This window comes from Rhodamnia argentea, chromosome 8 (genome assembly GCF_020921035.1).
Source record: "Rhodamnia argentea isolate NSW1041297 chromosome 8, ASM2092103v1, whole genome shotgun sequence".
Taxonomy (NCBI): Eukaryota; Viridiplantae; Streptophyta; class Magnoliopsida; order Myrtales; family Myrtaceae; genus Rhodamnia; species Rhodamnia argentea.
In genome coordinates, this window is record NC_063157.1 from 2636762 (window position 1) to 2662580 (window position 25819).

General features: G+C 40.3%; 2 protein-coding genes across 7 annotated transcripts; both read left to right on the top strand.

Moving 5' to 3' along the window:
* The first annotated feature begins 963 nt into the window (after positions 1-963).
* Positions 964-15983, top strand: LOC115737876. Of its 6 annotated transcripts, none has more exons than XM_030670264.2 (17): positions 968-1455; positions 3279-3681; positions 3791-3865; positions 3974-4036; positions 4411-4620; positions 4718-5296; positions 5398-6150; positions 8366-8650; positions 8901-9053; positions 9273-9655; positions 10205-10682; positions 10975-11310; positions 12627-13407; positions 13515-13573; positions 14030-14515; positions 14815-14853; positions 15525-15983. In XM_030670264.2, exons 1-17 carry the CDS (start codon positions 1082-1084, stop codon positions 15708-15710), a joined length of 5643 nt encoding a protein of 1880 aa, XP_030526124.1. In that variant the 5' UTR covers positions 968-1081; the 3' UTR covers positions 15711-15983. The 6 variants fall into 6 exon arrangements, with proteins under 6 accessions (XP_030526130.1, XP_030526124.1, XP_030526126.1 ...); XM_030670266.2 differs by having other exon boundaries at positions 1318-1455; positions 3260-3681; XM_030670267.2 differs by having other exon boundaries at positions 1321-1455; positions 3243-3681.
* A 2695-nt stretch (positions 15984-18678) lies between these two features.
* On the top strand, positions 18679-20260 carry LOC115737878 (transcription factor MYB1-like). Its single transcript, XM_030670273.2, has 3 exons — positions 18679-18818; positions 19019-19148; positions 19645-20260. The coding sequence occupies exons 1-3, from the start codon at positions 18686-18688 to the stop codon at positions 20258-20260; spliced, it is 879 nt and encodes a 292-aa protein (XP_030526133.1). The 5' UTR covers positions 18679-18685.
* Positions 20261-25819: the final 5559 nt, after the last annotated feature.

Below are 25819 nucleotides of genomic sequence, written 5' to 3' on the forward strand. Positions count from 1 at the left end.
GCATGAGCATGGACACCAATCTTGGGTTCACATGAGACCAAAGAACTCCGAGCTTGCTCCTGACTTCTTATCACTCGGGTCCAGGACCTTGGCGCCCATGCTCGGAACCCCAATCTCGAACTCGAGTCTAGCGAGGTCGCTTATCGGGATCTCCGGCTCAACTTTGATTGGGATGAGCTCGGAATCCAAGTTCATGGTATAGAGCCCGACATTAATGGATTTGAGCGTGGGCGCACAAGGACCCATGCATGGGCACTGAGATCTCGAGCTTGAGCACTAAGGTCTAAAGTTTGGTCTAGATGGATTGGAGTGTGGGCACACGGGGTTGGGCACCGGGTACCCAAGCACATATACTAGGGTCCTGAGCCTAGCTTTGATGAATATAACTTGCCCTTAGTGGACGCTGGTAGACTAGTCCCATTACTAAGGCTTTCGGTATCCAAGCGCAAAGTTTCTGATTCAAGCCTCGTTGTCTAATTATATTTTTAAAATAATTTTTGATTTATTAAATGAGGAATAATTTTCCTGAATTTAATTATGAGTAGGAAAATATTTTCCCTTGGCTCATTTTCTAAAGCGATCCAACATCGAAAAACGAGAAAAATATTTTTCGCTTTCTAAATATTAATCACTCGTATAAAAAAATACAGTCATCGTACATTTGTACTATATCCGATTACTTAACAAGTAACTCGAAAAACACTTATCAACAACCATCTCATGTTAGTAAAACACATTTATTTTTCGAAACCGCACGACAAAATTTAGAGAAATTGTGGCTTGAAAGCGGCAACTATGAATCTGGCGAGGCCTTTTCTCAATTCATCTCGGTCGAGCGTTTTGAGCTTGACAAGTCGACCTCCTATAACAACCGGGCGGAGCCCGACCCATTCAGGCGGGCTGTCAATTCGGCCCGGTTTCGAACCCGGACCTGCACCTTTCCCCCCGCAACCGCCAACCCCGTGAATTTTCCCGGGAAAACGCTTTCTCTCTCATCGCCACGAAACGCCACGCAAACAAACACACTCTCTATCTCTCTCTCGCTCTCTCTCGCTCTCCTCATGCTCTCCATCTCCTCCTCATGGACTCCATCACCTCCTCCGCGCTCGAGGAGATCTGCTCCACCGGCACCGCCGGCCTCTCCCTCCCCAGCCTCTGGTCCAAACTCGCCCCGACCGTCTCCTCCAGCGGCCTCGACCTCTCTCCGGGAGTCAAGAGCTCCATCTGGGGCGGTCTACTGAAAAACCCTAACCTCGAGTTCCGCGGTCGGGGCCGCGCGCTCGGCCCGGCCGACGGGACGATCCAGCGGTTTGAGGATGCGGAGAAGGTGGATTTGAAGGTCGTCGCCAACGAGAGCTTGCGAGACGTCTTCGTCGGGCTCTACGACGCTCAGTTCGCCACGGCGAACATCAAAAGCAATCAGCGCCGGGTTCTCGAGCGGTTGGCCCTCGGGAGGTGAGTCTCACTCCGAGTTATATGTTAGTTATTTTTTTTAGCTCCTCTTCCGCTGCTATATAGGCAGATTGGCTTATTCATATGGTAAGCAAATGCGTGTGCACATCACGAAGTTGTGGAAGTTATGGAAATGGTGCGTCTTTTTACTTTTATTTACATCAAGGATAAGGGTGTTAGACGTTCTACAACTTATGGTCAAAGTGCTTTCAATTCTTAAAACACTGCGATGAAGTCCTAAAACTTGAAAAAGTTGTGTAAAAGTTTCTCCATTAGCGCTGCTTATTTTTTGTGAAAGAGAAATCCTCCATGTACAATGCGCTTTCTGATATATTTTGTTTGAACCACCACCGCGTCACTCAATTGGACAAGTACATTTGCTTGCCTATTCATGTCGAAAGCACCCAATTGCTGTTTGCCCTACGGGCCTTCAAGCAAAGTAGACTACTCCTTATCCAACTGCAACTCCTTCTGAATCTTAGGACACTTGAAGCAGGACTGACTTCAATAGATGGGGATTCATTAGCTGCCACCCGCTTCAAAGCCATACCACTAATTCCGAAAAATATAATTAGGTCACTTTGATCGCTTAAGCCCTTACTGCGATAGAGTAGGCTGCTTTAGTTGGCAGATTAGTTTAGCCTATTTGGCATGAAGCTGTTGCATTCGGGTGCATGAGTTGAGTTAAGGAAGGTGGTCTTAAGCCCCCATGGGGAAATACACAGGAAAGAGGGAATTGATGTCTATGAGAAAGAAATTCCATTTATAGAGTGAGATTCGTGTGTCTGATGAAATAGCCTCCTTCATTCGATTCCGCAGAATGGAAGTCCTCGCTCATGCGTATCCTTGTTGGGAATGATTTCACATATCTATAAAATGATATCAATCATTTTGCTGAAACATCTGAAAGGCATTCTTATCTTATCCCTTAAGCGAGTAAAAAAGCTGTTTTCCGAAGGTACTATGCTACAGTTGGAGAAGAAGCTTCTACAGCTCTCGAGTCTAGCTATTTCTTACCGGAAATCATAGATCTTTTCATTGATGTATCTCTTCGCCATCATAGCTGGTAATTTTGAGGCAAATGCAAGCAAATTAGCCTTGAATTGACTTAAATAGAAGCTATGCCGCCTTATTTTTGTTATACTCAGCATCCCTCTTTTGGGTAAAAGAGAAGGTCAAAAGGCCGCATATCATCTCAAAATAATATTACGGGGTGCAAAAACTCCTACCTAATCACCAAGTAGCATAGAATTAAATCTGTAGGTGGAAAATCTAAATAGTCATGTCGCATAGCAAAATTCAAAGTAAATTTTGCTAGCCAACCTGTGCAAGAATTTTCTTCTCTGTGCACATGAGAAAGCCTTACGTGATTGAAATGCAAAAGCGGATCTTGGATACAAGGAATAAGGCTATCTGCGAAAGAGGTTTACTTAAGTTTCATGGTCTAATTTTGGGCGGAATTGAACCTCATGGAAGAGGGTCGTTTTGAACAATTAGTTTGAAAATGACATCGTTTTCATGGATATTACTCTCGGTGAAGAAGATGCTTTCCCTCAGTCAATCTGGAGTTTGCCTTTGTCAATCGTTTCTGAAAGCCACGCAGGAAAGAGAAATGATTAAAATAAGCCATCCAGTTTGGTAAAACAGATGGAGCTAATGAAAGAGATTTGATTGCACAATTTTCACAAGTTTTAGGACACGAATACATCATTGGAAACTTTTAGAACTTGGTTGCACTTGGGTGTAAGCATTAGGATTTTTGGTGCACTTATCCCATTTGTCATTAACAGCTGATGATGTTTGCTAGTTGCAATGGCTGTGCTCAGGATGAAGGGAGTGACTCAGAGTCAACTTTCTAAGGAATTCGGCATGGGCGGGAAGTACATGTTCTATATACTAAAAAGTCTCGAGTCTCGAGGCTTAATTATGAAGCATTCGGCTCTCGTACGAACTAATGAACCTGGTGCTGAGGGAGAGTCTATAAACAGTTCAAGTGTGACGACTAATGTGTTGTACTTGTATAGATACGCAAAGCAATTAGGCCTGCAGCAGAAGTTTGAAATTACCAAGGATGAAGAGCAGACTTACGAGGGTTTTGAGGATTCTAGTGAAACTTTCGTGAGTGAAGAATGTTTTCCTGGAGATTATGCTAAAGAAAATGTGGTTGTGAAGGATTATCAACCTATAATGAAAGCTATATGTGACAAACTTGAAGCCACTGAAGACAAGGTATGTCATATGTGAAGTTTTGTCCCAGAAATTTACTTACCCAATTTCTTTTCATCTTACATACTGTGGCACTAATTTCGATTTTATCGAACCTTTTTTTATATTCAAGGTTCTTGTCGTCTCAGATGTCAAGCAACATCTTGGTTATCATGGAGCACCGTCGGCCCATAGGGCTTGGAGAAATGTAAATTTGCAACCACTTTCAGGCTTTATCATTGCTACTTTAATGAAGTTACTGGTGGTGATGGTGGTGGTAAAATTCCTCTAATTTTCCTCAAGTTCTTGTTCCCAGATTTGTCGGCGACTGAAGGATGCCCATTTAGTGGAGGAATTTGAGGCAAAAGTGAATGGGAAGGTGATAATGAAGCATCTAAGTTGGACTGCGCCTGCACTGACTATGTTTGCTCGAATTCAATATATAGAAATTTGACTTCACTTTCAATGTTTGCGTGAAGGCAAGATGTTAGCTTGGTTTGTTGCTGGAAATAAGTTGTTCCGCATGTTTTAGTTTTACTATTCTATTAGTAAAGATATCTGCATGTGTTTTTACAAGCTATCAATTGAATAATCTAAGTTGGATTTCTATTTCTTTTCATGCCCGTTCCTCTTCCAGCTTTTAGTTTGAGGTCGGCATTAAGGTCAACAGCGCAAAGCTCCCTCCCATTCTTTTGTTAATGCGAGTATCCATGCAATAGAGCTTGATGAAAAATTTCAAAATGTCTTTTCCAGGTTCAAAAATGCTTACGGTTGCTGAAAAATTTCCCTCGAGAAAGTATTGAGCCTCAACCCCTTGGAAGTGGAAAGAGTGATCAGGGTGAAGAGTTTCTGAACTTTGGGAGGAGATCTCTTGTTACTGAGCAAACTGCTGAGCTTCCTATTGAGCATCAAGTTTTTGACATGATTGATGCTGAAGGACCTAATGGGCTAGCGATGAAGGAGGTCTCCGTACTTTCCTCTTTCTTTTGAGAAGCTTCTTACTATGTTTCCGCATTAATAATCTTATGATTGAGTACATCTCACATCTTGTTTTCCACAGGCATGCAAGAGGCTTGGTATTGGTAATAAACAGAACCACAGTCGGCTTCTTAACATGTTCTCTAGATTTGGGATACATCTCGAGGCTCAAAATAGTAAGAAAGGTTTTGTTTATCGAGCCTGGACCCCAGAGAACTTCAATAAGGTTTCAGCTGATGCATTTGCATTCAAGGAAAAAAGTGTTGATAGTGGCAGTGGAAATTCAAAGCTAGACCCGGTGGACAAAGTAGCTCCATATTTACCAGAGAATTTTACCTCATCTTCTGAAGACCCCTTTGTTCAGCTGAATAGCACAGAAATTTTATCAGAGCTTTCTTGTGGAAATAAAGGAGATATAGAGGCTGACAATGTGCTTGCCTCAGTGGTTGAGCCCAAAGGATTACTCCATCAGCCTGAAGTTTCTGGTCCAAATTCAGAAGTTGACTTTGTGGCTTTGCCAAATGAAAAAAGCATCGTCCCTTCTGAGGCAAGTCCTCCTTCTTTGAGATCTTGTAAATCAGAGTCACATCAGAGGTATCCATGTTTATCCTTGACTGCCGATGGTGCTAGGAGGGAGCAGAGGATATTGGAAAAAGTGCAGGTCTTGTCCTCCATCTTTTCTGGTGGCTTATGTACAAATCTATCTATATTTTCTCCTATGACAAATATATTATTGGAGTTGTTTCCTGTTGTCTTTTGCAGAGGGAAAAGTTTATCTTGAGAGGTGAACTTTATAGGTGGCTTGTGAGTTTCGAGAAGGACAAATGCACAACAATGGACAGGAAGACTATAGATCGCATAGTAAACAAGTTACAGAAGCAAGGGCAGTGCAAATGTGCTTATTTGAAGGTCCCAACTGTCACAAACTGTAGGCGTACCCGCAGCATTCAGGTGGTTCTTCATCCATCTATCCAAAATTTATCTCCTGAACTGATCAGTGAAATTCATGACAGAATGAGGTCCTTTGAGATGCTAACTCGTGGCCATGGCTCATCCAATCAGAAGAACACTCAATCTGTTCCTGTGCTTGACAGTGTTGAAAGGATTCAGAGTCGTATGTATCCTGATGCGACTGCTACCAAATCAGAAGCAATGCGTGCTAATGGATTTGTGTTGGCAAAGATGGTCCGCGCGAAGCTTTTGCATTGCTTTCTTTGGGATTATTTGCACGCTGCTCCTGATTGTGGTCATGATTTTCTGCCTACGTCAACAAGTGATGCTAACAATCCTCATAGCAGCTGTAGACTGTTTTCTTTAGAGGAGGCTATTAAAGCTATTCCACTGGAGTTATTCTTACAGGTTGCAGGTTCCACTCAGAAGTTTGATGACATGATTAACAAGTGTAAAAGAGGCTTTTGTCTCACAGATCTTCCTCCCGAGGAATACAGGGTCTTAATGGATACTCAGGCGACAGGGAGACTATCCGTGATCATCGATATTTTACAGAGGTTGAAGGTATATTAACTTTTGGACCATGTTTTGCTGTTTCCTGCAACTAGTTCTTAGATTGGTGGGACAGAAACATGAATATTGCCCACAATTTATATTTACTTATGCTTGCATGTGGGTGATTCCATATTGTGTTATCCAGCGGTTAAAATCACGGCAGAGGAAATTTTCTCCAATCAGAGATGGAGGAAGTATAGCCCTTCATTTTCAACATTCATGTTCATATGGAGACCGATTGCTATCCTCTATGGCTATTGCCTGTTGGCTATGTTTTATCTTGTCGAGTAGCTTCACTACTTCTACTTTGACGTTGAAAATAATGATGATATGAAACCCCTTTGTAAACACTTAAAAAATTGGAACTAAATTCTGGAGTGTTTGTGTCCAAAACTTTGCGTAAATGCCCCAGAGCTGATCTTGTGTTTCTACTTTCTCTGGTTTAGACTATTTGGACCTATGATCCTGCCGAAAATGATTATATATTTTATATTCAGAAGAGTATGATAATATGAATCTAGATCTATGACCTATAACATATACTACAATATTCTATGTGTTCATGTTGACACATAATATCATTCTGGATGCTAGAAGCTTGGATGAAGGAGACATAAGGTTGGTGGCTTGAGTGGAACAAGTGGGAATTTGCTGACGAAAACTATGGGTTTGTCAAAACTGGTTCCTGACTTCTAGCCCTTAATCAAGATCACAATTGATGGTGTGTGATATGACTTGCATGCTTGACTAATAGAGGGCCATCCAAATAGATGGTAGTCTACGTTGTTGGTCCTGATTGACTCTTAGTGAAGAGTATGACCTCACAGCAAACTAAGCTCTATCTCCTTTTATGGGTTTCATAAGCCTTTTTCACTTGACTGCTATCTTTTCTATTTGCCTCCTCCATGTCCTTTTAGGTCTTACCCTACCCTTTTTGTTCAAGTGTCCGTCTTCTAATTATATGTCAGCCTTGGTGTACTTGGAGGTCTTCATTGCATGTGCCAGACCACCTCAAATGACTGTTTTCATTTTATCCTCAATTGGGGCCAAGCCACCTTTTCTCATATAAATTCATTTCCGATTGTCTTTTCTCTAGTGCTCATGCGTCCAACTAGACATTTTCATTCTTTTGTGCTAGCATTGACATTTGTTGGTCACATAGAGCACCGGATGCACTTTGATCCATTTTTCTTTAACTTAGCAAAGAAAATAGAAGATCGAAACCATTTTTTTGGGGGTTTGATTTGGGTTGGCTACCATAAACAACATTTAACTCCGAGTTCATTGACCTCAGATCTATTTTCATACAGTTTATATTGTTTCTTGAAAATATTGTTCTTCTTCAAATATGGTGTCATGACTAGTTTAGCATCAGAACTTTCTTGTCTTTCCTTAGCATAGTTTTTGTACTAAACTTATCATTTAAGTCCACCGGTGCTGCTTTTTTTTTGGTATTTGTTTTTTGGTCAGAGCTTTTTTGGTATCAGCTGCCTTTAAAATCATACACTGTTGATTCATAACCTTATTTTCATAATATATATGATTTTGTTGCTCGAACTTTATTCTTCTCATTTCAGATGTTCATGTTTCAGTGATTCTGTTTCATCTTTAGTGTAGTTAATGTAGTTTTGTCTCAGATGTTTTTCATTGCCATTTATGTGTACGCTTAGGATTTTGCAGGACTTTCTACCTCTTCAATTGTAGATATTTCTTCTTGTCCATCCTTCGCCTGTAGATCTTTGAATCACACGGTTGCTTCAAATAATCAAGTGAGAGAGAGGAGAGTTAGAGATATTTCTTGTGTAGTTGGTCAGACTGGTGAAACAACTCCTGACCTTCTCCACCGGAGTTTTTGGGTTCGTTATATTAATGGCATGAAGCTTAAATAAGTGCCTTAAGTGTAGATATTTCTTCCTGGCCATCCTATATTTGAATGCCATATAATATGAGCAAAGCTGCTTCTTCATATACTAAGTCCTGAGAAAGTTCTTTTCTATGATACAAATTAAGTGCTTATAACTTTCTAGGACTCTTCACTGTTTAACTCCTCAGCCTTCTATAGCTAGATAAACATGGTTGCCTCAAATAATCAATGTGGACCTGCATGATCCTTCTGAACCAAAATGCAAACTTTCACTTCAAAGTTTCCCTCCATTTGAAGTTAATATACATTCAAAAATTTTCTGACTGTAATACGGTCTTAACTGATAATTTTCTTGTGTAGTTGATCAGACTGGTGAATAATGGGCATAGGGAGGATGGAGTCAAGGTTCCACATGCAGTTTTAACACATGCGATGGAACTTAAACCTTACATTGAGGAGCCACTGTCAAGTGTTGCAAAGTCAATGAGTCTTGTATCTCTTGATCTCCGCCCTCGAATAAGACATGATTTCTTTTTATCAAACAGGGGTGCTGTTGACGAGTACTGGCAAACTCTAGAATATTGTTATGCTGCTACAGATCCAAGGGCAGCTATTCACGCATTTCCTGGATCTTCTGTTCATGAAGTACACTCTCTCTCTCTCTCTCTCTCTCTCTCTCTCGATCTCGATCTCGATCAGACTTAAGCTCTTGCAAAAGAAATGGAATGCAATGTTATTTTGGGTGTTTTCCCTTTTCAATGGTCCTTACTATAGACTAGCTTTTCATAGCAGCTTGTGTTTGTAAGCTACTGGATTCTAGGACATTAAGCATCTCTCAAATGTCAATACTATAGCATGGGAGAGTGATCTGGTATGGGATACTTAAATTTTGCAGGTCTTCTTTTTCCGTTCATGGGCCTCCGTTCGGGTTATGACGGCTGAGCAACGTGCTGAACTTCGCAAGCGCATTATGACGGATGCCAATGAGAAACTTCCATACCATGAATGTGAGAAGATCGCAAAGGATCTCAATCTTACCTTAGAACAGGTGATTATCCCGTCTGTTTGAAGCTGATTGCCTGTATTAACCATCAACTTTATAGCTTGCGCCACTTATTTTATTTGCCTATTTGTATGCACACTGGTCTATTTTTCTTTCCAATTTGTCCTGACACGCTTAACACATGAACATCTCTCCGTTTCAATTGAACCTCAATGGAAAAGTTTCTTTCATATAATCTGCATCATAGTTTGTCCCTCTCATCAGGTGCTTCGAGTTTATTATGATAGGCGCCAAAAGCGTCTTAATACATTTCATGGCGTTCAAAATGTTTCCCGCAAACGAAAGAGATCTTCGGAAGAGGTGCTGTCAGAGCATGATGGAATTGGTGTAGTGACCGAACTTGGCCATGGTAACAATGATCTACTATCCGACAGTGCTGAGCAGTTTATTGAAGAGCAGGTTAAATTCTTACCTTCATTAGACAAGCCCGAATCTCAATGTCAAGATGCTGAACTCGATAATTGCTTGGAAGAGCCTGGACCAAACGAAGGAGACGAAGGGTGCTCGTCTAGAACTGGCCGGCATGAGCCTACAGGGACGAGAACAGCACGGCAAAGAAGGTCCTTGTGGTCAGATGAAGCAGATAGGTAAGTGGGTACAGAAGAAAGGCTAAGGATCGTTGGTAGGTTACCACCGCAATCTGTAGTTGACTGTGCGGAAAGCACTGGTTCTTTGTAGAATTGCTTGACTAATTTCCCTACCAGCTGTCAATTATTTTGTGGCAGCTTATGGGAGTGCCCCAGTGACTTTTATTTTCAGACAGTAGTATATAAAATAACTCTTCAAACTGGTCCTATTGAAACTGGGTTTATAGAGACAGTAGTTGCGCCATTTGTTGCATACATCCAGAGGATAACTCAAGTCTGAGTGTTGAATTATTTATTTTGAGTACTTGAGGAAGTGGCTTGGCAAATATAGTAAGTAAAGTTTTGTCAAGTTCATATATGGACAATCTTGAACTTTGCCTTTTCCATAAGTTTTTATGGGTGGCATTAGGGATTGGCAGCCGTTAATCGAATTGGTAGCGTTGTAATGTTCTCTTCATATTCAATACTTGTTTTTTTTCTGTTAAATCCTGACAATGTTCTTCAATTTTTTCTTTTCACCATTTTGAATTCACTAGCGTATCTCTTCAGGCAATTGGTCATCCTATATGCAAGAAACCGAGCATTTGTTGGGGCAAAGTTTCACAGGACGGATTGGGCTTCTCTTCCTGACCTTCCTGCACCGCCAAGTGCCTGTGGCAAAAGAATGGCATCTCTCAACAAAAGTGATGCTTTTAGGAAATCTTTAATGAGGCTTTGTAACTTGCTTGGTGAACGATATACCAAGGAGCTGCAGAAGAATCAAGAAAAGCAATTCAATTGTGGTGATGATGGACAACTTGTGCGAGGTACAGCTGAGCATGGTTGCAGTGCTGGTTTCTCTACCATATCTCAAATCACTGAGCATGATGCTTTTGAGGAAGATCGATGGGATGACTTTAGTGTTGAACCCATCAAGACAGTGCTTGAGGAGGTTCTCCAGTGCAAGAGGATGAATAAGTTGGAGGTCTCTAAAAGAGTTGGATCTAGCACTAAGGAATGGTCTAATCTAAATATTGGTGCCCAGCATGTAAGTTGTAGCTTCTTTGCTCATGTGTCGTATTTCTTCTCTTAGAGAAAGAAAAATGGGTTGAGATTGTTTCCAGTTGCGTCGCAAACTTTGGGTAACATTTACCTGTGTGTTACACTTGTTCCATCATTCATAGATTCCTGTACTTGCTTCAGTTTAGTTTGCTTCTCTTATAGGATTTGGTCCTCCTCAGTAACGTCCTTTCTGGTGCATAAGCAATTGTTCCATGGTAGTTTTTGTGCTGTCAGGTGATTTGTTTGCTATACTTCGGGATGATTTGTTTTACTTGCAGGATTCCCAAGTTTTGGGATATGTTTCTTCTGCTAATACCCGCAAGGATATCCAGGAGAATACTGGTGGCCAGACTAAGGGTTCTCTCCGTAGATCTAAGTCCAGCTGCCGTCGTCTTCAACGGAAATTTATCAGGCTTTGGAATGATGGAGGGCATGTCAGTGGACATATCTGTGAATCATTGGCTGTTTCGAATGCCGTAGAGCTGTTCAAGCTTGTCTTTTTGAACTCCTCAACAGCATCCGAAGTGCCAAGTCTCTTGGCAGAATCTCTACGGCGATATTCCCAACATGATCTTTTTTCAGCCTTTAGTTATCTCAGAGAGAAAAAAATTCTGGTAGATCATTCTTAATAATTCCTCATTATAGGCGACATCATTTCATTAAGTTTACTTTTCATACGTTGATTTTCTTGACATGGTTCTAGTTGTTAAAATGTCACTAATAACATTGGATTACTTAGTTGCTCTCACTGAATATCTGCATGGTGCCATCTATGGACCCTTCACACATTGACTTGGTCTCGGAGATTATTCGTAAACTGTAAAAATTTGCATAGCATGGTTCTGCCTCATCTGGATATTACTTTTTCTGAATCTACAATGGATATGCTTTCCAGTTGTGTAATGAGATTGAAGGCATCGATCAGTCATGTGCCTCAATTTTGGCATAGGAATCTAGGAACTCAATTGTAGCTCCATTGGTCGAGTAACTTCACTTGTATCTGCTATTATGGGCTAGCTTCATTCCCAGCACTAGGCACTGATCTGATGGAATCTTTCGGAATTTTGTTTATGTTGGCTATTCCAGACTATTTAATATCAGTTAACACATCAAATGAATTAAGAAACTGCAGCTGGATCACCATGGTGCCCATGCTTAATTCTTTTAACTTGTCAAGCATCAATCAACCAAAATTCTGCTCTGACTTCTAGCACAGATTGCGCTTGAGGAGGCCATAAGCATTATTTTGATGCTTCAAAGTTCTGGTGCAATAATCTTGAACCAAAAGTTTTATGCAGCACATTCATGTGAATTTGCATCCTCTTCTAAGCTTCTGGAGTAACTAGATACTGTTGTAACACTCTCGCGGGTCATCAAATAGTCCCTTCCCTCTTTCTTCCTTCTACTGCATCCCATCTTAAAGAACTTATAATGATACCCAAAGTGCTTTCTGATGGAAATTGGGTCAACTATGTTATGGTTGCATCAAGGCCAGTTATAGATTAGAGATTCTCTTCATCTTTGGAAAGGAGCTTCTATGTTGGATGTTGCCACAGTGTTTATATTTTTGTCTAGTTAAGTATGATTTGTTGTCTTAGGGTATATCTGGATGACTATTCTATCACTTTTTTCCTTTCCCTTTCCTTGTAGCTTTTCAATTGGATTTCTATATGATGTGAATGCCTGAAACCTTGTAAAGCATAAAAATGTTGAGATAGAGTCTATTAGAATTGCGAATGCCCGAAACCTTGTAAAGCATAAAAATGTTGAGGTATAGAGTCTGTTAGAATTGTTAAAACTCAAGATTTGTTTGTCTACAAGTAAAGTTCAATTTATTTGTTTTCACATTTTCAGAACTCTGGAGGCAATGCAAAACGCAACTCTTTTAATGCCCTGAGAATAGACCCTTACCTTTTCCTTCTTTTGGCAGATTGGGGGTAGTGGAAGTCAACCATTCACACTTTCTCAGAATTTTTTGCATGACATTTCAAAGTCTATGTTTCCATCCAACACTGGAAAGAGGGTTGCTAAATTTTCAAAGTGGCTTGATGAAAGGGAAAACGATCTTGATAACGAAAAGGTTGTTCCTACGGATGTTTTGCAATGTGGGGATACTATCTACCTGTTTGCTTTAGTATCTTCAGGTGAATTTTCTCTCTTTCCCTCTATGCCAGAGGAAGGTGTTGGAGAAGCTGAAGAGTCGAGAAATTTGAAACGTAGAGCTGATGATAATGAATCTTATGGTGGAAGTAAATATAAGAAACTGAAGTCTACATCAGAATGTGAGGTTGTTTCCCGCAGGGAAAAAGGGTTTCCTGGTATTATTGTGTCTATACAACGCGCTACAATGTCAAAGGCTAGCTCTCTGGAGCTGTTCAAGGATGCAGAACTTCGTGCTGGGCACCTGAGTATCCAAAGTAATGATGCTCCATGCTCTATGTTGCTTCAGACAGAGAGCAATTCATCTGGTTCTGATTGTGCAAAGAAAATAGTCACTTCGGCCAACACTACCAGCATTTCAGGGCTTTCTAATGGATCAATCTGGGATTCTATGACAAGATATGCAAACGAAGTTAATTTTTCCCATACTGCTCTCGAGCAGGGAAGTGTCGTTAATCCTAATGTCTTCAGAGTTATGTATAGTGCAATTCAAAGAGCTGGTGATCAAGGACTGAGCATGCGAGAAATTTCAGATGTTGTAGACATGCCTGGTATGTTTGTTTTCTTGTTCTCGTTTTGATAATTATCCTTAAAACACTATTTGGTGAAATATTCTGTAATCTCCTATTGTTTTACTTCATTTTCTGTTCCTCCTCAGGGCTAAATATGCCGGAACTTCTTGTTGAAGTGCTGCAGTTGTTTGGCTTGGCATTAAAGGTTTGTTTTACTGTTTTAAAGCAAATCTGGGACCGTGTATTTCCTTTCAAGAGTTTCTTTAGGCTGTCAATTTTTCAGCAGCAATGTGGCCGGAATTGGTGATCTTTCCTTTGTGTATCTCTTCCTTGGCATCTCCTTCTAATATCGTGTCTGATAATATTTGGCTGACAATGGTAGCAGAGTTGACCAGAGATGAATTTTGCTGATCTGCTGAGTTACATTTTGGCTGCACATGGGTATTCATTTCATAAGTGAACAATCACGTGGGATCTTATTGGGTTGGAAATAGTTAGTCGCAATTTACGCAATAAATGCTTTTTCTCTAGGAGACTGGAAGAACCTTGATTTAGAAATAAAAGCTGCAGCCTAAGAAATTGAAGCTGGCGTTCACCCTGTCACAATTGTTGAAATGGATTGCAAACTATGCACTTCTGATATTCTAATGCTTTTGAACAGGTCAATTCTTTTGACTCTGTCCGTGTTGTTAACTCTCTGTTTCGTTCCAAATATTTTTTGACGTCAATTGCTGGTTCCGGTCGAGACCTAAAAGAACTATCGTCAACGGAGTCATTGATGAAGATCGGAGAAGATCACCTCATTTGTCATCCCAGGAATGATGATCTGGGTGGTGCTAATTCCGAGAGAGAAACAATCACCAATGTTGATCAAATGCATAAAGTTACCATCCTTAATCTTCCTGAAGAAATTGACGTATCTGCAGATGAGGTTCAACATAGTAATGCATTTGAAGGGCCTATGGAAGGAGAAGTCAATCTGTCAAGAGGCACTCTTGAGATTGAATGCTCCAACTTTTCGTCTGGCAGGTTATGTATGCCCATTTTGCCTTGGATTAATGGAGATGGAACTGTCAACAGGCTTGTGTACAGGGCACTCATACGCCGCGTCCTTGGTATTGTGATGTTAAATCCTGGGATATTGGAGGTACAAGCTCTCTTGCCTTAGTTACTGCATTTCTTTTTACTTCAGTCTGCCATTTATTGCGACGATCCATCTATTGTAACATCAGCACACTATTAGTGATGATTTAAGTATTAGCTGTTGCCATGTAAGTCTATTTGCTGTCAAGAGTGAAGCGACCAACTTAATCATAGTACTATATCATTTTTTTTACCCTTGTAGTTCTAGTGACAAGTTTGTTTTTGGCTTGAAGTTTAGTTGGCAGCTTGTAAGGCAACCCTTATATGAAGTTTGTTCTTGAGACTTTTATCTTCTCTCTGCAGGATGAGATAATTGGCCGATTGGATGTTCTAAACCCTCAGGTATGCACTGATATACATTCAAATTAGCCCACAATAAATGCGGAGGTACCTTTTCTGTCTGATGAACCTGTATGGAAAAAGAATATATTGTGTGGTTTTTGAATGATAATTGGCCCCCTCCAAATTTTGAGAACAATAACTAAAGTTCAATTAAGAGTCGGTAAAAAGAGATTACAATTTCAACTAGTCTGTCAGTATTTTCATGGAATGAGATGTTCATATGACAAATTTGCGAACCATGTAATTAGGAATTGCTGCTTCAGCATTTGTGGGTTATTGCATGCATGGATGCAATTTTGTGTGGTCAATGGTCTGTGAGACTATGGTTGACCTTCACTTGTAAATGACGTTGGGCTATTATTCTATGGTAATGTTATCATCTAGAAAACTGTAAGTGCATCTCCTTAGCAGACTCTTTCATGGACTGTAGTTGGGTTGCCTACAGTCAAAACTATTGATGCGATATGAGTTGAAGGTGAGTGATCACATGCATGCTTCATTTCTTAATTGGAGAGATTTCCTGTAACTTATGTCCTTGGGAAGGCATCCGCCTGATTTAAGAAAAACATCTGGTGCACCTATTGCCATGTTGAGATTTGCAACTGATGATGTTTTTGTAGCTATTATTGTTCTTGCTTGTACGAAAGTAATTCTTTGCAATCTTTCTGCAGAGCTGTAGAAAATTGTTAGAGCTGATGGTTCTGGATAAACACCTCAATGTCAGGAAGATGCATCAAACTCAAGGCTCTGAGCCTCCTCATGTAATGAAGTCTCTTCTTGGTGGCCATTTCAGAGAATCGAAGTTCATCTGCCGTGAGCATTTCTTTGCTAATCCAATGAGCGCGTCACTATTATAATGATGTTGTACTCTGTTGTATCCATGTAGCTGCATCTGCTAAAGAGAAAAGGAACAAGATTTAACTGTGGACTCCATGCAAATGCCTTGCGAGTGTTTACCATCTTATTTCCTTCTCTTTTTGACTTATGTAGATCTTGCACGTGTGTGTAGCAGTGTAGCTATGTATACTAACGTTCTCTATCTCCGGCAGAGAAACCTTAGTTTTGCTAAGCTGTCTATCGTGATGATGGCTTTCAAGCATGTTATATCTATTTGTTAAGATTGATGTCGATGTTAGCATAGCAAGTACATATCCATCCTTGCCCTTTATTTGTTGCATGTTCTTAGTTGATCAGCAGCTATACAATTTCGCGTTAGACCGTGCGTATGCCAACAGAACTTGGATCAGTCCCCAAGCTAAGTGGTCTCTCAGCTTGAGCATGTTTTTTTTCCTGGTTCAACTTCAGAGTTGTAAGCTTCGGATGATTGGGCTTTGCTCACTATTAACAAATTGCGGCAACGGTCTCCCATTTATGTTCTTATGTCGAATCTGATGGGTTGTATTCTAATCTGAGTTAGAACAATCACATAAATAATAGAAAAATATATGAAGTACGGTTTACTCGGGTTCACTTTAGAATAGAGTTTTGTTCTGCAAAGAGATTTTATTATGATTTAGATTTACAGCCGCATAACTCGTTATAATGATTTCTCATACGAGCACAATATATATGATCTAAAAATGGATTCAAAACCTAAGCCTATTCAAATCCCTTTGATTTCATAATAAACGGGTCAATTTAAACACAAGTCTAAATTCGTTGTTGTTTCGAGGGCACTGTCCTCGAATTCCCGCCCGCTCATCGGCAAACGGGATTCCAGCTCGTTGACCGAGCAGAGGGACCTCCATTTCGGGGGTGCTGTCTCCGAACCCCCGTATTTCATGCACATAGGTTATATGCTGTCAGTTCATATTTCAGTTTTTCTCAAATCATGTGAGCGTGCCCGGTATGAGAAACAAAGATTTTTGAAGTATTCGCCAACTCTAAATGAATTGAGTATGCAGGTTGCTCTGGCTATGGGTTAACAAGGTAAGATAGGGGCATCAAGCTTGGCTATTTAAGGCGCGCATGATAACACTTCAAAAGCAGAATTTCTGATCTCGAAGTGCTTCTGAAGCCGAAATCCGTTTGGTAAAGACACTTCAAAAGTGCTTCTGAAACCGAAATCCGTTTGATAAAAATATTGACTTCTGGTAGGAATTTCTACTACTGGTTGGATTTTTGGCCAACTTTGAGAAGTAAAAAATTTTTACTTTTCACCTTCAGAAATCACTTCTTTGACACCGTCGACCAACGCCCGCTCGCGGGTCACCGACCAACGCCCGCCCGACGGCCGCCGGCCGCCACTTGCCGGCCCCTCGTCGCCGGCCGCCACTCGCCGGCCACCGATCGCCGGCCTCCTCCACCGGTCGTCCCCTCCGCCGATCGCCGCCGCCGCCGCTTGCCGCCGCCGGTATTTGATTAAAAGTAGAAATTTCAGAAGTAGAAATTTTATCAAACGTCTTTTTTTTATCAGAAATCAACTTCTGAAACGGAAATAGAAAAATCAACTTCTGCTTTTGATGGAGAAGTTGAAAAATCAACTTTTGCTTCTGATGGTGTTTCAGAAGCAGAAGTGTTGCCATGCGTGCCCTTAATAGATGGGTTGGGTCAGTTGTTGATGTGATAGTATGGGAAGCGATGGTAGGGCAAGGGAACTCTATTGTTCGGCTCTACTTTTTGCCCATGCTTCTCACATGTGATATTTAGCGATTTAAAGATTTTATGGAGCATGTGGATATGAACGTCCAAGAGGCATTTCCTTTACCAAAAAAAAAAACGTCCAAGAGGCATTTCGGTAGCCGTTGTAGATACTACAAAAAGACGCCTTCCGAGAAAGGCTTCGTTGTGGCAACTTGTCCTGCTGATCGGACCTCGGAGTAGTTAGTTAGAACTAAGATAGATCGATCGCGAGTGGAGGAGAAAGTATGAACACATTTGCACGGACAAGGTATGTTCTGTACCTTAATATTGAAGGGTGTCTAATAAAAGTAAAACCATTGTTCCAAATCCAATAAATTTCTGGATTTGGAACAGAGTCCATGCCCTTTCTGGGCATCAACAAGTAAGACGGCAAAAGCAGTTCTTTCTTGATTCCCCTCTCGTTTTGGCGTTCGACCTCTGACGTCCCTTAGCCTCCATCAAAAACCAAAAACCTGCAGCAAAGCAACCGAATACCTCTTTACTGTCTCCCTTTCTTGTCAAGCTTTCTGATTGATGTTGCCGTCCAACAGAATGGGTCTCAAGGAAAAGTTTTCACGATACTAAAGCATGTGTAATGAGAAAAATCAAGGGGGTGTCTTTGCAAGGCGTTAGATTCACAGCTTAACTCGGCTCCGCACTCAAATTTGGAAGAAGATAAATCTGCACCAACCTTGCTTCTCGACGTCACTGTATGCGATTCACTCGACTCTAATTGTCACGTAGTAACAGGTTTTTGTCAACAAACCTCCTCGTCGCCTGTCGGTCATACAAAAGTCGAAGGAAAACAAAGGAAAATAAATTAAAAAAAAACGTTCTTTGATAGTTAATACTGGTGGATTCTGATGGGGTGAGGCTGTAGCTACAAGATATAATGACAAGTCGTTCCATCCATACCAACTCCGTTATGAACTGAAGGAAAATGCAATGAACAGAAAGGTAGTAGGAGTCAATTCTGAATGTCGACTCTCTCTCTCTCTCTCTCTCTCTCTCTCTCCACATGTTATTTGTCATATGCCTGCCCCGTCTATGGCCATTTAATGCGTCTGATTACAGTCATGACCAGCTTCTAAAATGCCAACTATTTAGAAGCGGCGTAACAAGCCAAGATTTTCTACACCAGTCTTGTAATCTTTTGAGGGACAAAATTTTGTAGAGAGAGAGAGAGAGAGAGAGAGAGAGAGCGAGAAAAATGGTGAGGAGACCATGTTGTGAAAAGGAAGGGATGAAAAAAGGGGCTTGGTCTGCTGAAGAAGATGAAATCCTCATCAACTATGTCCAGATTCATGGTGAAGGCAAGTGGAGAAGCGTTGCTCATAATGCTGGTACAGTACACAACCACACACCCACCCCCTCTTTTTATATTTTCTCTTCTTTAATTTGATGGAATACACCGTATATAATTTGTATCAATGTATATCCTTTTTGTTTTTTCGGGTTTCTTCTTCCTTCAAAATATGAGTTTGCTTGAGAAAAGTTTTTATTTATTTCCTGATCTTTTGAATCTTGGGTTATTGCTTGGAAGGTTTGAAGAGATGCGCCAAGAGTTGCAGGCTTAGATGGTTGAACTACTTGAGACCCAACATCAAACGAGGCGACATCACCAAGGACGAAGAAGAACTCATCATCCGGCTCCACCGCCTTCTCGGCAACCGGTCTGTACACCTCGTATATTCTAAGGAAGACTCTACTCCACTGTTAATTATATGGTGCGGCGGACACGGTGAATCATAACATCTGGAGGTTCTTGTGAAGAAATTGAGTTGTTCATCCAAGCTCTAGAGATTCAGATTGAACTGCTCTGTGCAATGCTTCATTTGCCGACTCTATGGAGTTCGCATAACATAGCTCTTCGCTGTTTGGCCGAACTCGGTGCTTCTAAACATCCCGCTCGATAATCCTTATTGCTAGAAATTTGTATTGATATGTGTCTAGGAGACACTTTCGCGATTTTGTGCGTGCTCCTTTCATGTGGTCCACTTGAATTAAACCGCTTAGTAGCTGGTGGAAAACTTGTCCTCCTCATTCATTATCGCCCTAGTCGCTGTCAAGAAGCCTCACCTATCTTCAACGCTCTTCCTTTATTACAGATACAATCAGAAGATTCGGTCATGATTCTTTTGTTTTCACGTAATTTTCATGCATATGCAGGTGGGCCTTGATCGCGGGGAGGCTTCCAGGACGAACGGACAATCAGATAAAGAACTACTGGAACACCGTCCTCGCCAAGAAGTGTGGATCTTTGTCATCCCAGTCTTGTACGAGCAAACCGAGCCGCGAAGCGGAAACTTCGCACTTCCGAAGTCGCGGGTCGATGAATGGTTCCGATCAAGTTGATGCAGACCAGCCATCCCTGGCCAGCATGCGCGGAATTCCTATTCCGCCCCAAAACGAACAGCACTGTTTGGCGGACAAAAGCACGGGCTTGATGAATAGCAGCAGCAGCATCGGCAGTCAAGGCTTGTTCTCTTCACTTCTGGCCGGAGATGACCGCGACGAGGATCATCTGAGCTTTCTGATGAACATCGATACCGACGAAGATTTCAGTTCAAGGTTATTTCCCGATAGTACAATAGTGAATGAAGACAACAGCTCTGACATATTTGGTGGGCTTGAAAAGAATAATGTCGTGTCCTCATCTCCTTCCGTTGACACTTCCCATGATCAAGTAGCCAGGGTTGATACTGAGGTGATGTATGATCAGCAACCGTCGCTACATGTGGAGCTGAAGAAGCTGGCTTTGTTTCTTGATTTGGAAGATGATTGACAAAAATTAATGAAGGGAAGTAGTAGCAAAGCAATCAAGATTGACCCACAAATTGCTGGGTCACCCAACTTTCACATTCTGAGCATTTCATCAATATTTGTCGTTTGTCTCTCTTCCAATGAAACATAGAAATTTGGATCCAGATTTTGTTTCACGTAGGCATTTGCTGTACCCTTAAATAAATAAATAAATAAAGGGTAACGGCATCCCAAGTGTCCTTGAATTTTTACGCTATATTCATGTTGTCATAAACTTATTCTTAGTTCGAATCGAGTTTGTCTTCTCTTTTGAAATCGCTCGACATGGTCTCTACATTGTTTTGATTAATGATAATAGTTGATATACATCTCACAAGAATATTGATTTTAATAAAGCTAGCGGCCCGCGTTTTTACATTAATTTATTATCGATTGACTTGACACCACAGTGTAAAAAAGAAAAAAAAAGAGAGTAAGATCTAATGCCAATATGTAGAAACGATCAAACCTAACGGTTCTGAAAATTTACGGTACCCGATTGATTTGATTAGATAAAGTTTAGCAAACGATACCTCCCTATTTGGAAAAAGCTTGGAACTAGAGATATTTTTATCCGAACTTGCGAATTACTGCCACTATCCCGGATAGTTTGAGTTGAAAAGTAACGGGAGAATGATAAAAAAAAAAAAATCCTAAATCAATTGAATTTGTGCCAATTTAGTTCTATACCTTTTGATTGTGCCAATTCGGTCATAAATCTTTTCACGTTTTGTCAATTGAGTCTATTCGGCTAATTTTGGCTAAAATTGCTAACGCAAATGTTGGCTGTCCTACATGGCATGGCCAACATTGGCATGAACAATTTTATAATTTTTTAAAGTATTTTTTGAATTTTTTGAAATTTTATAACTTTTTTTTCTACATTTCTTTTTTTTTTCTTCCTCCGCCAGTCCTTGGGTCTCCTCAATGGCCGGCAACAACCAAGGGCTGACCTCGGGCGAGCCTTGCTCAGCGGGCGAGGTTAGCCCCTTTATTGGTGGCGGAAGAAATAAAAGAAAAAGAGAGGAAAAGAAAGAGAAAAAAAAGGGATATAAAAAATATTTTAAAAACTAAAAAAGAATTTCATGCCAACGTTGGCCATGCCACGTAAGAATGCTTACATTCATATTGGCGATTTCGGCCAAAAATGGCTGAATGGACTTAATCGGCAAACGTGAAAATATTTAGGACTAAACTGGTAAAATTGAAAAGTTTATTATTGAATTGGCATAATTGAAAAGTTTATGATCGTGAGGAATTTATATTATAATACTATAATGAATGAGTAGAAGTGTAGTCGTGGATGCTTTAGACGATAATAGGACATGCGGTCAAGGAGTGACCAACAGAAACTATCCTTGCCAAAAAATAGATATCAAAAAGGGGTGTGGAAATGGAAAGCGTTTCTCCAAGAGACACGTAAACAAAAGTGGAGCCACACATTAATTCATCGTGTCTATGTGTATATATGCTCGTGTGTCGTGTACCATATTTTATACTGATATTATCTATGTGGTTCCTAAAGAAAGTCTTAAAAAAAAAAAAAAGTTTGGTGCCATAATCTGAACGAGAGGGTGTGGAAGATCCGACCCTCGCTTGTTGGCTGGGGGACGGTGGCGACACTCTCACTTGTGGCCGGCCGGCGAACTTGCCAGCCAAGAGTTAGAAAAACGAAAGAAAAAGAATAAGAAACTCAGAAAAACTTAAAGAAATTTAAAATTCGCTCTCGCCAACGTTCGCCAAGCCGCAATGTAGAACGGTCACTGCTGATTAGATTGTCATGTTAGTGATTTTCGATCAAAATAAGTTCAGAGCTGAATTGCCAAATTGTCAAAAGGTTCGAGACCGAATTGACAAATAATCGAATTCTGACAAAAAGAAAAAGAAAAAGGCTAAACTGAAAGATTTATGGCTAGTTATCACAAATTCAATAGGTTGAGGATTTTTTTGGGTAGTTTCACCATTACTAAGCTATTGATGGAAACTACATACACAAAATGGTCCTTCATTTTATTAACCAAGGTTATAGACACGTGATGCAATAGTGCAATACTATGCCTCTCCTCTGACCACATTATATTAACCGGGACTTGGTATTGCACACGTTGTATTAAATGGTACGGACTAATTCAAGCTGGTCATTGATGATTTGAAAAAGGTTTTTTTTTAAATAGCTTGTATTATGAAAAATGAAAAGCTTTCATTCTATTGTAAGCTGCTCAAATATACTCAAAACCTAGTTTTATTGTATGTATGCTCCAGACCTAAGTTGGAATCATGGTTCTTGTACCTAAGTTTATATGTCACTAGCCCCTAAGAGTAGGCCGTGGAATCAGTCCAACCTTTCACACAAGTTTAATGTAGTCTTAATAACATGAAACATATTCGTACTTTAGCGATCATGCACGTCATTTTGGAAATGGATAATGACATGGGTGGTCCCTGAATTTAGCCTCTAAACTATTTTTTTTTTCGAATATAATCTCAGAGCTTTCAAAATCTACCGAATATAATCCTATCGTTAAGTGTGTTGCCATGTCACATGCATTCTTTTGATATGAAATGTCGCGTTAACATCTATCTGGCAAAAATAATGACTTGAATTGTCATATCATTTTCATCAATTAATAGATCTAATTTTTTTTTTCCGTTTCCTCTTCGCCCGAAATAACCAGAGAAAGAAAGATATTGCCCAAAAGCCACATGTGAATTCCAACATAAAACGCTAACGTTGAGTTAATAAAAATTACAGTTACATTAGGTAACTGCATTAGAATATTTAAGAAAAGGGCTACATTGAGTGGATTTCTAAAGTTCAAGAACTAGATTGAAATTAAAAAAAAAATTAATTAAAGACTAGCATTGAACATTGAACAAAATTCAGGGACACGATCGCAAAACACTTTTTGTCCAATACCTACTGCAGCTAAGGTTGCTACATTTAACAGGCTCGGAATATGTTACGATATATAGAAGGCCACTTTGATTGACTAACTCTTTATTTATTTTGCTTTTGGTAAGCAACTTATTTATACAACCAAAAGATCTATTTCACCTTTAACCCAAGAGGGGAAGAAAAGTGATCCATCATTAGCATTGCCCTAACTTCTGGCTCATTCTTTTTTCGTCTCACCATGATCAAAACTTGGTTTTTATTATTGAAATGCTGAACAACTCCAGGGAGAAGCCAAATTTGCTGACAGGCCCTCTTGAGGTTGAATGCTTATGCTCCTACCTTTCATCTGGCAGGTTATGTATGTCCATATTGCCTTGGATTAATGGTGAGACAGAACTGTTAACAAGCTTCCTTGAAGTTCTTTTCCTTCCTCCTTTATCAAGTCCTTACCTTTATATACTGCACTTCCTTTTCACTTCGGCCTGCCATTTTTATGGCTTCGACTCCTTTCCATCCTCTGTAACATCAGCACATTTTTAGTGATGCTTCCAATGTTAAGCCTTTGCCATACAAGTCTAATTTCGGTCGAGGGCAAAGTCACCAACTTGATTAGCTTGCTACGTCATTCTTTTGACCCTTGTAGTTCTCGGTTCTAACTTTGCTTATGGACTGATTCAGATGATGGCCTTTCAAGCATGTTACATATTTGTTAAGACTGGTTTCGGTGCTAGCATAGCAGGTCCATATCAATCCTAACCCTTTATTCGTTGCTTATTGTTAGTCGACCAGCAGCTATGCAATTTTGTGTTTGACCGTGCCTTTGCCACCACACTTGGATCAGTCCATAAGTGGAGCGGTCTCTCGGCTTGAGCGCGTTTCTTTCCGGGTTCGACCTCAGAATTGTAGGTTTTAGGCGTTTGAGCTTTGTTCATATTGAGCAAATTGCAGCCAAGGACCCCCATTTATATTTCTACAAATCGCTTGATCAATAACACATGCAGCATTGGCAATAGAGGCTTGCTCTCTTCACTTCTGGTCAGGGACGATGGCGATGATGCGGATCAGCTGAGCTTTTTGATGAACATCAACATCGATGAATGATAAAGTGATTCCAAATTACACACTCATTATCGGACACCATTGAATACTGCAGGATGATGCAAAGACATATACCAAGAAAAAATATAAAAACTTAAAGTTCTACCTATCTAGAACCCGCAGCCTACCCGTCAGAACATATTCCCTAATTTTTGGAATCAGAAACCTACCCTCTATATTCTGAAATCTCAAACCGATCGGTTTTCACCGATCCGGTTATCCAAATGTCATGTTCTACCCTGGAACCATGTTCATCCCCAGTCCTAAATGATACGGCCGATGCCGACGTGAATAATTTTTAATAATTTTTAAATTATTTATTTATTATTTTCTTCTTTGTTTTTAAATTAGATTAAAAAATTGAAAAAAGAAAAGCTAAAATTGTTTTAAAAAGAACAAAACTAAAAAAAAGAATGGCTGGAGCGCTATTGTTACTGTCTCTAATGGCCGGCGGGGTCGGCGGAGGTTGCCCAGATCTAGGCGACACATGCACTTGCCCAGGCCTAGCGAGGGTCGCCGGTGAGATCTCGCTCAAGGCAAACGATGGTTGCTGGCGCCAAGGGAGGGTGGATATCACCCAGATCCAGGCGCCCTGGCTTGGGCTTGGCGAGGGTTGCTGTCCCTCACCTGGGGCTGGCGACGCCTCACCTTGGTGTAGGGAAGGCTGATCACCCATACCTAGGGATGGCAACCTCCATTAGCCCCTCTAACAATAGATGGTGGTAGCGACAGCAGCAAAGCTCTAGCCATCTTGCCTACCATATTCTTTGTTTTTTTTTAGTTTTGTTTTTTTAAAATAGAATTTTAGCTTTGCTTTTTTTTTTAATCTAATTTTTAAAAATAAAGAAAAGAAAATGAAATACATAAATTTTTTTTAAAAAAAATTAAAGTATTATTAAAATTGTCCATGTCAGCACTTTCACATTAGTGATTTTCAACCAAATTGATCGGATGGATTCAATTGGTAAAACGGAAAAATGTTTAGAACAAAATTGATATGTCTATGATTGAATTAGCCAAAGTACACAAGATTTAGAATTTTTTGGACAGTTTTTCCCCCTTAGATTAGCTTGCTACGTCCTTCTTTTGACCCTTTTGGCTCTTGGTTCTAATTTGGCTTGTGGACTGATTCGGATGACGGCCTTTCAAGCATGTTTTACATTTTTAAGGATTGATTTGGGTGCTAGCGTAGCAGGTCCGTATCCATCCTTACCTTACCCGTCATTCGTTGCATGTCTGTTCTTAGCTGATCAGCAGCTGTGCAATTTTGACTTTGACCCTGCTTATGCCACAGCAGTTCTTGGAGTCTTAGATCAGTCCATAAGCGAAGCGATCTCCCGGCTTGAGCATGTTTCTTTTATGATAAGGGGAAGTTTCTTATTCTGCTCCACTTTTTTTTTTTTTTTTTTTTTTTGTCAATCGAGTCCTAAAATTTTTATATTTGTATCAATTCAATCCATCCATCTAATTTTGGCCGGAAATTACTAGCTTGGATATTTTTTAATACTAACTTAATACATTTTTTATTTTTTTACTTAGTTTTTATTT

Coding starts and splice junctions, on each gene's coding strand:
- LOC115737876 (XM_030670264.2), top strand. CDS start 1,082: ATGGACTCCATCACCTCCTCCGCGCTCGAGGAGATCTGCTCCACCGGC. Junction 9,054..9,272: donor TCAATCTTACCTTAGAACAG/GTGATTATCCCG, acceptor CCCTCTCATCAG/GTGCTTCGAGTTTATTATGA. Junction 13,574..14,029: donor TGTTTGGCTTGGCATTAAAG/GTTTGTTTTACT, acceptor GCTTTTGAACAG/GTCAATTCTTTTGACTCTGT.
- LOC115737878 (XM_030670273.2), top strand. CDS start 18,686: ATGGTGAGGAGACCATGTTGTGAAAAGGAAGGGATGAAAAAAGGGGCT. Junction 18,819..19,018: donor AAGCGTTGCTCATAATGCTG/GTACAGTACACA, acceptor ATTGCTTGGAAG/GTTTGAAGAGATGCGCCAAG. Junction 19,149..19,644: donor CACCGCCTTCTCGGCAACCG/GTCTGTACACCT, acceptor ATGCATATGCAG/GTGGGCCTTGATCGCGGGGA.